General features: G+C 39.8%; 1 protein-coding gene across 4 annotated transcripts in view; it reads right to left on the minus strand.

Annotated features, from left to right (window-relative positions):
- Nucleotides 1-366: 366 nt before the first annotated feature.
- CFAP44 (cilia and flagella associated protein 44) overlaps nucleotides 367-12,381 on the minus strand; it is a 44,340-nt gene continuing 32,325 nt past the window's right edge. For all 4 annotated transcript variants that reach the window (XM_071759398.1, XM_071759413.1, XM_071759403.1 and 1 more), the window contains 10 exons: nucleotides 10,628-11,116; nucleotides 9,008-9,211; nucleotides 8,407-8,602; nucleotides 7,358-7,468; nucleotides 5,751-5,881; nucleotides 4,545-4,661; nucleotides 3,442-3,643; nucleotides 2,611-2,771; nucleotides 1,354-1,488; nucleotides 367-794 (listed from right to left, as the gene is read on the minus strand). In XM_071759398.1, the coding sequence (XP_071615499.1) occupies nucleotides 555-794; nucleotides 1,354-1,488; nucleotides 2,611-2,771; nucleotides 3,442-3,643; nucleotides 4,545-4,661; nucleotides 5,751-5,881; nucleotides 7,358-7,468; nucleotides 8,407-8,602; nucleotides 9,008-9,211; nucleotides 10,628-11,116 (1,986 nt within the window). In that variant the 3' untranslated portion in view covers nucleotides 367-554. The remainder of the gene's footprint in view (nucleotides 795-1,353; nucleotides 1,489-2,610; nucleotides 2,772-3,441; nucleotides 3,644-4,544; nucleotides 4,662-5,750; nucleotides 5,882-7,357; nucleotides 7,469-8,406; nucleotides 8,603-9,007; nucleotides 9,212-10,627; nucleotides 11,117-12,381) is intronic.

Raw genomic sequence — 12,381 nt, forward strand, 5'->3', positions numbered from 1 at the left:
CTATAACCTCATGCCAGGTGAATACTACATCCTTCATGCAGTTTTCCCACTTCTACAGAGTAGAGGCAAATGAGAAAGTCTTTGAGTGGCTTCATACACATCTGGGTGCTGTAGGTCCTGAGGAGAAAGGTCCCTTTGCATTCTTAAAACAAATAGCACTTCCCTTCTCTTTTTACAGTGACACTAACTAGCTCACTTAGCAGAAAACTGTTGTGGCTGCTAGGATGTTAAAAAAGAATATACGCTTAAGGCTGACATATTCTACCATTTTTGAGTAGAGGGCTAGATCTGCTCAGATGAAACACTCCTATCCAGCCTCCATAGGCCACTCATTTGAAGAACAGATGTACACACATGCACACACACTGCAGTAGACTGATTTATTCATTTACTGGTTGTAGTTGCACTTTTTTTTTTCTATATCTATCACTACAATCATATTTTGATAAGGTAAACAAACATAACTCCTGTATAGCCAAAACAATTCATATCACACTTGCAGGTATTACTACTGCCATGGTTAACCATGACTGTTTTTAAGGAAAGATGGTTAGTTACTGTTTCTTGGGTGAGAACCAGGTGTCCAAATCCTCAGGTGATGGAGGCTGTATAAGAACAAAACCACCTTTTCTGCTAAGATGCATGAGTTTATCTATTAAGCACCCATCTTTCCTGCTTAGAAGATTGATTTCTTCTCTCAGGAGGGCTGCGCCATGAGCTGTGTCCTTGAGCCGTGACGCCAGCCTGGCCTTCTCCTTGATGTCAGTAGAATGGATGCCCTGTAATTCTAGTCCCTGTAAGGAGAGGAAAAAATAACTTGTATAAAACATGGGAGAGTGAATGGTGGATACCTATTTCTAGTGAGAAAGTGAAGCTTTCCAAGATGCAGGACAGCTCCATGACTTATCTACTCCTGAGTCAGAACTACTGGGAAGTCATAAATGAGAATCACTACCATATTAGACTGGCACAGATGGCTGCATCATTTCCTAATACAGAACAAAGAAAACACTTTAATTCATTTGACTGTCTCCATGTTATCAAGGAATAATTTTGACTTGCTACAAGACATTTTCTAATTGGAAATTAGTTTGTTTCAGTATTAGGGAGCAGCTTAGTAAGAAATCAGCAGAGAAGATAAGGTATGGCCTTCTTCAGGGTCAGCTCATTCATCTCCTGTTCTACAAGACCTGGAGTAGACATTCAGCCTGTGCCACAAGGCTGCATTAGCTTGAACTGCTGGCTGCAGAGCAGCATGTGAGAGCAGAGAGCTGGTGAGGAGGGCCAGATGATCTCTTACCTATGTGTGAACAGCCCCAAACTTGCATGCAGCACAGTGGCTAAAAGGCTTACCAGATCATTCTTCAGTGAGTCCAGCTTAGTTTCAAGTTGGTGCTTTTCAAGGTAGAAGCGGTTGAGCTGCTGCAGCTTACTGGTGTTTTCCTTTGTCAGCTTCATGAGCTGCTGCTGCAAGCCTGAGATTCTCTCCTAGAAAGATAAAAAAGGTTGTGCTGAGATGAGGACAAAAAGAAAGTGGGGAAGTGTTAAGCGTTAGAAGTGGCACAGAAGTGGTGAAGAGACTGTTCTTGCAAACACCAGCTGATTCCACAGTACCTTTAGTGCAATCTTATCTTTTTATTCTTTTGTTGTTGTTGTTTTGGTTGTTCCTATTTATTTATTTATTAATATTGCAAATGCCCAAGTATCTAGGTAACACAGGCAAAAGTGTGGGAGAGACAAAACCATAAGGTACATAGTACTTCTGTGTATGTGATACAATTGAGCTGGTTCCTACATCTCCCACAAGCCAGCATAGCAGAGGAATAGAGAAGGCTGGGGCTATGATTTTTTACTTTGAGATTTGTCTCACATCCAAATCTGGAAGCAGGACAGGGGTTCTTCTCCTAGCTACAAACACAGGACAACCAGGAGAGCAAGGAACTGCAAATCTGCTTAAACCCTCTTCTTCCCTGGCAATGTGCCATGCCCCACAAATATGCAAAGAGTGGCCAGGACAGGTCAGTACAAACCTACTTGTGTCCTTGCTGATGTCAGTTAGAGAAGTCTTGAGCCAGATCTAGATGTGTGTGTTGTTGAAGGATACCAGACTCACTTCCCTAAGGAGTGGTAAATACCCACCAGTAAGACTAAGCCCAGAACACCAGCCAACAGGAACAGGAAAAAGTAGAAATCAGAGAACATATTAGTTATATGTATAAGGGTGCTGATATTTTACTGTTCAGGGAAAAAAAAAAAAAAGATCTTAAGTCAGTTTGAAACAAGAGGCATTGTACTTGCTCAAAGAGAGATTTCTCCCATGTTTTCTGATTTTCTTCTCTCCATATTTTTAAAAGGATGGGCAATGACACCATTTTGTAAGGGAAGCAGCAGCAGTGTTGCCTGCATGCACCACAGTACTGAGCCTTAGCCCCCCCCAGACACATGCACTTTTCCATAATATCCAGACGTTGGATATTATGATCTATTAATGACAGGTGAAAAAAACCAGCCAAACATATTTACAAAAGATTTTCGTGTAGCTATTCAGCCCCAGGCGAATGAAGGCTTAACAGATCATCCCAGAACATATGTCCTCCACCTTTTCCTTACCTTCCACTCTTTCAGTTCCTGGGAGTGCACGTATTCTTTCTCCATCATTTGTACTTCCAACTCTGCCACGCGTATGTTAGCAGAGCGTGCCTGAACTGCTTCAAAATCAACCAGCCGGCCAAACTTCTTCATCATCAGATCATTGCATTTCTCTTCCAGTCCTAACAGAAGGTGCATGGCACAAAGTGGCAGCACTGTCTTTCACAGGTTAATCAGAATATCTGCCTCACCCCCAGTTTTCTGTCTGGGCACTTTGGTATTTGCTCTGTAATAAACCATCCACACCGATGTCACACGTGGGTATTGATGTTCTCACCCATGACCATGTCTGTGTTCTCAGTAAGCCACCCCCAGACCAAAAACTACAGAGGGTCTCCAGAGGTTTGGTGGTGCTAGACATGTCTTTGGGTTTGGCCCTTGGGAAACTATTTCAAATAGGGCTTACTTCACTATTCCTATGTTACAGAGGGAAAAAATGCCAAAAAAGGTTATGTAGATTTGGGGAAAGTACTTGCTTTGTAGCATTCTGATTTACAGACAGTAAGTCTGTAGCAATCATAAGTCCTGATTTCCAGTGTCTCCTCTCAGTCAACTCTCCTTATACTAAGCTCCCAAATTATTTCACACAGCCTAATGATCCTGCAGTGCTGGAGAACTACAAGTACTTCATCGAAACAGCCACTTGCTCTGCTCTTTCTGCTTTATTTTCTGCAGTAACAAGCTGTGACATCTGTGTGAGTGTAAAGACACATCCAGTGAGTTACCCACATTCAGTGAGGGGGACAGAATGGATATTAGTACCCTGTGTTGCTCAAAGCCTCTGTTACTCACGTCGAATCTCTATCTCCATCGCCTTTTTGTCCTGGATAAGCTGCTTATGCTGCTCCTGGGCCTTCCTGTATATCTCTCTTTGCATTTTCTTTTCGTTACGTAGGTCCACAACTCTCTTCTGCAGATACTCCAAGGAGTGGTTGGTAAATACCAAAGCCTGAGAGAAGTCACTGGGCATCTCCCCATTAACCAAGTATTCCACCTGTAAGGAAAAGCCGTAAGCAAGGCTGACTTTATTTATGGGTGCTGGTGAGCTCTCTGGATAACAAATGTGTGAGCTTTAGAGAACTAATGAGGGAGGTAATAGTAAGCATGGGCACAACTCTGGCATTTTGGGTCACAACCACTCAGCAAAGCTCAAAGACAACTTACAGCTGTGATGACCACCTACATATAAAGCTGTCTACCCTTCTGTGGCACCTGGAACAAAGGGGGATTAAGGAACTCCCTATCAAATGTACTTCTGAATGATCTGGGAGCTGCAGGATTGCATGGTCAGGTCTTAAACCCTTCTGTCTGTATTACTAACCTTTTAATGAAGTAGGACAGAACAAATGGAGTGAGCTGAGCTTGCCTCAGAGCTACATAATCCATAACAGGCAGAGGCCTATCTTCAACCCAGACGAAATAACAGTATTGTCTTAGTTTTCCTCTTCAATTTTTTACTTATCATTGTGCTAACAGCTGTGTACAAGAATACATTGCATTCTATCCAGCATTGTTGAATCAGCCAAAACTCCTATTAGTTTCAATAGTTTGGGGGCTTTTTTTGTTTGTTTATTTTTGGGAGGGTGTTGGTTTTTTTCCAGGAGAAGATCAGTAAGTACAGACCTGAAGGAAAATCCCATGCCACACCTATAAACCGCTTGAAGGCTATGCACATTTCAGCAGTGTGCTGACCTGCCTGTTCTTACCTTTTTTCTGTCAGTATAGGAGAAAAAAAAAAAATCTAGAGGAAATAGCAGCATGAAGTCAATTAATAGCCCTTCACCCCCAGGAGATTATGGTGAATCAGGAACTAAGGGCCCTAACAAACAGTAACACCATTGTATAGATGTACACAGGCCATTCTGCACCTGCAGAGGCACAACATCTTGAATTACCTGATGAAGTTTCAAAGGCACAACTACATATAGGTCATTCATTCTCTGCTGCTTTTCCCACTGAAAGGTCTCCAGTTCCCTTTCTGCAGTGCCCAGACTGGTTTCCACTGCTTTTGCCTGTAGAAGATAAATTGTGGACAAACAAAACTGTAAGGCAGCAAGGTTATATGTTAAGAGTTACTGGTCCAAAGAGAAAGAAGTACAGAAAAAAAATGTTGGGATTTTTTTTGTCATGTTATGATAGGTGAGTTTCATAGGCAAACACATGACTCATCTATGCATTCAAGCAAGATTCCATCCTGAATAACTCTGTACAAAAAGTACACTCATAAATGTCTCCTTAGTAAAGAAGCCTTGTAAGTGTCAAGACAGTTTGTTGGGGTTTTTTTTGTCTTAAATAATTCTAGATCTACAGAGTCTGCAAGATATTTTTTATTGTGTTATGCCTGGAAATGCTTATTGATTCTGCATGAGAAAGAAACAATTCATACTCAAATGTCAGACCTCAGGGTGAATATGTGGCAGCTGGCACTTTGGAGAGCCTTTAAAAAATTAAATATTTTAAGCTAAGCATATTTGATGGAACATTTTTGGGACACAATAAAATGCAAGACTTGCATAATGTTATTTTGGCAGAACTCTCTATCTGGTTAACCCTTCAAGTTACGATATTTTTGAATCAATATAAATCAAATATCTTGATGAATGCAGGAGCTCAAAAGGGCTAAACGCAAAACTTGCATTGAGTTTATTCAGTGATTACTATGACAAAGAACAAAAGGAAATAAGTAAAAGCAAAGGAAATAGATGGAAGAATAGCATTGCATTTATGTTAGGATAAGGATTCTTTGATCTCTCCATTGCGATCCGCTTGCACAGAGCTACACCAAGTTTTGTATCTGAACCAGAGAATCCAGTTTCTGCTGTTGCATGATGGTTAGACAGCTGGGAAGGAACTGGACCTAAAACCTGGATCCAGCCCCACAGCAGCTAAGGTCAGACCAACTTGATTTATCCTTTTTAGGAGAACAGGTGACCCATATTGAGCTGCCTCCTGCCTCTGTGCTACCACAAACATCTCTACCCAAACTGAGGTCTCTCAGAGGGTTAGGTTTCTGTTTTTACATCTTAGCCAACATCACTAGCACGACATTTTCACTGTAGCGGAGCCAGCCAATGATGGCTGAGAAGAAAACACTACAATACCTTTTCAGCCAAGGCATTGTATGTCTTTCTGAGCTTAGCAGCATCTTTCTTCTCCTCTGTTAAAGCTTTCTTAATGTCCAACCTCTTATGCCGGAGCTCGATGGTGTTTTGGTAGAGTGCCTCACTGCAGTCTGAAACAAAAAGAGTTAAAGGATAGCTTAGAATAATTATGACTACTATAGTTACACAGACTTGAGCTAGCAGCCTCTCCTATTGTGTGCTTTGCCCAGCTCTCCCCATAATAAGGCCATGTTCTTGGTTCCCTAGAGTTTTCTCAAACATAAACCACATGGGTCCCATCCCTCCGTGAGGGGGTGAATGTCTTGGTTGGATCTTTTTTTCTTTATGTTCAGTAAAGACACTTTGCTTCCAGAAGTAAGCCTAAATGCATCAAAGCCAATATTAAGTGCTCAGAAATTAGCTTTTCTAATTGATGTCAAAGGAATTACTGCATGTTGCAGTATAATCTTCATTTATGTGAACTTGTAGTTGTTTTCTCCCTAGCACTCTTCACTCTAAACAAACTTGCTATAGGGATCATTTGTAGCTCTATTTGTAAACACAGCTGTGGTTCATAGGACCTGCTTCATTTGTTTCATGGTGAGGAAAAATCTGTGAGCTTCTATCTAACCCAGTGATTTCAGTCATACTAATCCAGTGCTTAATTATGCCCAAATCAGCAGGCATGATAAAAATAGAGTCCAATAAAGGCGAAGCAAATGATACATGAAGAGACAAATATGAAGAAGCTAATACAACATGTAATTTTCCTATTAAATTAGTAATTTGGACTTTTTAATAAAAAGTAAAAATCTTCATTTCTCCCCAACATTTCACTGAAAAAGGAGATGAATGAGGAGTTAATAAAAAATTCAATTTGTGGAAATGGTGTTAAAAGTCCAATTTAAAAATTAATTGGTAAATTGCTGATAAGTTTTAACTGAACACAAAGCATGTTGTTAAATGGTCATAGACATATCATTCAAAGATTTGTTTTAAATAATACCATACACCAGTAAATCTCATACACAAGAAAAGAGGGGGGGAGATGTTGCTTGCCTTTATTGGACAAATGAATGAAGAGGATTCTATAAAGAAAAACTTCTAACTTTTCAGAGATCTTAAGGGTGCAGCCTGGCAACTCGCAATTCCTGCATAAAACCACGAGGTGGTAACAAAGAGCTTAATTTAATAGCATGGTAGAGTCCCCTCGGAACTTCCCTGAACAGTCACCCAGCTAAATCAGGCAGTAAGTTTTGGGAAAGCAGTTACAGCCTTGCTCTAACCCCACTCCAGAGAGGAGCCTTTTCTCTCCAGAAGATAGCTGTGAAATAGTGAATTCATCTTTACTCAAAATAATTAATTCTTAATGCATAGCTAAGTTTTATTTTCCCAAACTTTTTAATTAGGGTACCCTACACTGCCAACAGTTTTACTGAAATCTCCTGGGTAGAAATGTTGCAGGCAGGAGGGGTATACACATTCTGGCCCTTAATAGAAGTAATAGGCAGTGAATAATGCAAAATTCTGTGGTTTCTGTTTAAATCCACAATATTGTCCCTAAAGCTAAACAAGTAGTCAGCCCAAGAAAATGATGGGTTACATACTCTGTGGGCAAACAGAGTCATCAAAGAATTCATCTTCAGATCCAGAATTTTCTTCATCGGTCCCTGAGCTGGACTCTTCATCATTCTCCTCTTCATTCTCATCATTTTCATCTGGAAGAAAAAGATGGTACTGCTGGCTTTCAGAGCACCCTCAGCCCCACTAGTTGTACAGTATGCCAGTGTGCTGGTGAACAATCCCAGTAATCTATCAAAGATTATACTGGTAATATGTGGATTCAAACACCTTGAGCCTACTGCACTGATCTGATAATTTCACAAAAAGAAAAAAAAAGGGAGTGAGAACATCTAGTAGTGTCAAATGCACAGACAGATACATCTTGAGGACTTCCTTCACTAATGTTTTTTATATATATATGTGCTAGGAATTTAAATCTAGCAAGTATACCATTCTACTACAGTTGTTACTCAACCAAGCAAAATACAGAGGCACAAAACTATCACAAAAACGTCAGCATTGTTGGCACTTTTTGCTTTTTGTGTCCCACCTGAAATCAAAAGCCAAGCTAGAGAGAGAGCACAAGGACTTTTGCTTGGTAAGACTGTAGTCTTAACAGTTTAAAACTGAGTTACTTAGACAAAATAATTCCTTTCATAATGTTTTAGTCCTGTGACTAATAGGTGATTAGGTCTATGATCTGTCATTAGTCAATAGACAGATTAAAGCTATGAATGCCATGAATGTGGCAGACTAATTGTTTATCCATAGCTCCCATTGATACAGCATAGGAAGTACCTATTTAAAGCTTCACCCCTTCTGCAAACCAATTTTCAGTCCTTGGTATTGAGTTACAGGAAGTAAATTGAAGGAGCTGTCATCAGACCAACTGTAGTCATGTGTAGAAACTGAATTACACCATTGTTATTCAAAATGGTGGCCACAGAACATGAATCAGTATATAAATAAACCTGGGTAATCCTGATCTATGTTTGGGTTGTTTTGCACTGAGTTCAGGGTAGCCAGGGTTCTAGATACACATTTACTTCACTACAAGGAAGCATTTGTAACAAATCCATAAAACAAAAAGAACCTGCTTCTCTTCCATCTTCTTGGTTTTCCATGCACTTGATTTTCTTCTTCAGAACTTTGGTCAGAAAATGGGCAAACTCATTGTTTTCTCCAAGGGATGCTTGGAAGGTGGCATAAAGAGCTTTCTCACATTCCTGGAGCCTTACAATCTCACACTTTCTCTCCTCCATCTGTGCAAGGCAGCTGTTCAACTCTGACTAAACAAACAAAAAACTGACTTTGGTTAAAAGGTACAACCTAGAGGACACATCTGTGAAGATCTGGATATTCAAAACTTCACTTTTTCTCTTTAAAGCCTGTGCTCCAATCAAGCAAAACCTAGAAATGTGTTCTGAAATACAAGCATATGATTTGTCACTGATTCCACTTCATTAAGTACCTATTACAATATAACTGTTAAGTCTGTGAAAAGTATAACTATTGGAAGTTAAAAGCAACCATCCTAGGTTGATCATCAGGAGTTTCTTATTTTCCAAAATTTAGCACTAGGTGATGGATCAGTGCTAAAATGAAGAGACACCATCATTTACTTTATGGCTTGCTTTTGTTTCAAGCCCTCCATTAGTGGTAACGTTAAATCCAGAGACACATGGCTGACTTACTTGCACAGCTTCCTGTTCACTGATAAGGGTGTTGACACGGTCTTGGAGAAGGTTCTCATGTTTCTCAAGTTTCCTTAGGATAAGCAGCTCTTCATAGCAAGTGATATAGTGCAGGTCAGCACTTTTCATCTGCATATCCAGCTTCAGCTTCTTGTGCCGCAGAATGCGAAGTTCAGCGTCAAAGTTGATCACCAGTGCATTGATCTGGAGCACATGGGAGTCAAATGAGGATCAGGGAGACTATTAGGAGTGGAGCTAAAAATGTAAGCTGCAGAAAGGACCAGAAGGGAAGAACTGTCTGCCAAATCAACAACTTTCCCATTGTAGTTATTACTGATGACTGACGAGCTTAGGAAAAACAAAGTTAATCCCAAATGTATCTTTGTTCTCTGCACAATAGTAAAAGAATCACCAGGGGTTCACAAGAATGTTTCACTGCATCCCCACTCCACCCCAGAATTATTTTACTCTTCGGAGAATGTTTTATAGTAGCCTGAAGTAGTTCATGTAACAATCCCATATGTAGCAATCTATGTGCCTCCTGCCTTGGCAGACTTCTTTCAGAATACCTTCCAGCCCTTCCTTTAGACATTTACACTCAAACCAGTACTAGGAGCTGCCCACATTAGCTGATAAATATATGTGATGGTCACAGAATATTTGGATATTCTCTCAAAACCTTCACACACTTGAACACAAGGGTGTCTGTGTTGAGGCAGACCAACAAGTCAATGGACAACAGCAGGAGTGAGAGAACAGGCAGTAAGAAAGGGAACGAACAAGTGAACAGCGTTCCACCTCTGGCACACTCCGCTCTGTACCCTCCTAAACTCTGATTTAGGGACATCCTGAGCTTGAAGCAGCATGCTTGAGTTTGAGAGCTTTGAATGGATTTTTCTTCCAGACTTCAACAAATTTTAGCTTTCCCCATATACTAATCCCGAGTTCCAAAGCTTAGTTATCATTGGAGAGGAAAACTGCTTCCATTTGCATGCTTAAAGTTTTCTATGACTGTTTCATTTGAAATTTCTCCTTCTTTTAGGAGATGATTCCCACTCTCCTTTCCTATGCTATTCATAATTTTATCATCTCTGCTACAACCCTTTCAGCTTCCCCTTTTCCAGGCCAAAGATATTTTATCCATTTAGATAAAATAATCCTTTTTTAAAAATCCTTTTTAAATTATCCTTCTAGAGAAGCTTTCCCAGGACTAAGCCTTTTGTACATTTTCTAATTCTACAAATATTTTTTGAGATCAAACGGTCAAGACTACAGTTATTTAAGAGATGAGAACATCATGAATCTACAAAAAAGTGATACTACTTTTTTCTTCTTCATCACCTTCCAAGTAATTTCTAACATTTTCCTTGTCATTTTTGGCTACTAAGCTTATAGTTTCATAGAACAACCAGTGAGAAAACTAGTATCTGTTACAATACTTAGCAAACAGGTCATAGTTAGGGATGTATACTGAATTACACTGTAAATTTGCACCAGATACCATTTTCCTGAACTTTGGAAAGGCAAGACTAGTTGCACTGGAGAGACAGAAGGCATTTTGGTTTTATTTCTGATGCAGTGGAACCGTTCCATGTGACAAAAATAATTTTGATTTCCTACCTTTTTAATCAAGGTCTCCTGCAAGTATAGATTTTTTATCTTTTCCTTCTTTAATATTTCAAGTTCCATTTCTGTAGGCTCTGCCTTCTCAATCTCAAAAACTTTTTGTTGCTTCGTGACAGATGATGCTACTTCCATTGGGCACACATCTGCAGGCTCTGCTGTGGGGTCAGTCTCATTAATGGAAGGAGCTTGAAGAGGTTCAGTAGATGAGGGAGACCCTTCCAGTTCTTCCTGGAGCTTTGCCTTGGCCTCTTGCTCCTCTTTGAAATTCAGAAGGATATCCCTGTCATACTCAAATTTTTTTTCAGGAACCTCATCTGGGTGTAACTGAGGGATCAGTGGAAGAGGGAGACGTTCTGATAAATCCAAGGCTTCCTGTATGGATTTCAATTCTTGCACTAAACACTTGATTTCATCAATAACAGAAATCTTGAGTTCCCGCAAAGACATGATTTCTTTGTTCATGTTCGTTTTCCTCTTGTGGATCTGCAAAGGAAAAACAATTTTCATAGGATTCCTCAGGAACCCTTATGTGAATGTCATGTGAAATGTGTAATGTATATGAATGTAGGCTTCCCCAACACAAGTCACAGTTAAGAGGCTGGTCATACTGACTTTCATTCTTTCCATACTAGCTTTCTGCTCTATACCATCTCCACAAAGTAGCAGTTTTAAAAAGATGTCTTTCAGTTTGTGGTTCTAAAATCTTTGGAACCACCTCTCTTCTTCCACAGAAAACAGAAAAACTATAAAAAGGAAAATGAAGCTTTCCCACGCTTCTCAGTTCCTGACTTCATTGTGAGTTTCTTGATGTGAGATATAGAAGCAGTGCAGAAAGCAGAGGCTGTGGGTTTTAGAGGATTAATCATCTGGGCTGTCTCTCTATATAGAGTGTCTCAGTTTTGAGATATGGTCCTCTTTTCAGACATATAGGACAAATAATACACTAACTAATTAAAGAAAATCAGATTTCTATTAGTATTTTGTAAATCAAGATTCCATCCCCAAGACAAAAGAAGCATACCTCAGGGGACCTTTACTGTACACACTACCAAATGCACAGCTGTACAGAAGTATGGACTTTGACATTGTCATTGAAACAAAGCCATTATCACATATAACCTCAAAGATACTGAAACAGTCACCCATAAATATAGTTTTTGGAAGGCAGATGAGACTTTTGTTTTTTATATGTGATGGTGAAGCTGAAGTCACAGCTAATGCTGGTGGTTAGAAGTGGAATGAAGTTCTTAATTGCCAAGTATAGCAGATAGCGCTACTAAAACAAGAAAGTAACATTCTGTCAGATGCTTTTGAATGTTATAGAAGTCATTAGATGTCCAAAACAAATACTCTCCAGGCTTTCCAGCAATCTAGAATCCCTTAGTCAACTCAGAATACCTTGGCATCAGCTGAATATTTTTATTCCAAACCAAGATGAAGATCCACTAATATGAAAAGTGACACATGTATCGGATGTCTGAGGTGGAAATTATGCAGCTAGGTGCAGAAAAAACTACTTGTAAAAACTTGTTTGCATCTTGCTTGGCTTGTAGGCAGACCTCAGTAATAATTCCAGATTCAGAATTCAGTAACAATAATTCTGTTCAACATTGTTAATGATCTGGATGAAAGGGAAAGTGCAAAAATGCAAAACTGGGAAGAGTGGTCGGTAACCCAGAGGGTTATGCTGCCACCCAGAGAGGCAATGCTGCAGAGATGGGCTGAAAGCAACCTCAGGAAGCTCAACA

The sequence above is a fragment of the Heliangelus exortis genome, chromosome 1 (assembly GCF_036169615.1).
Source record: "Heliangelus exortis chromosome 1, bHelExo1.hap1, whole genome shotgun sequence".
Taxonomy (NCBI): Eukaryota; Metazoa; Chordata; class Aves; order Apodiformes; family Trochilidae; genus Heliangelus; species Heliangelus exortis.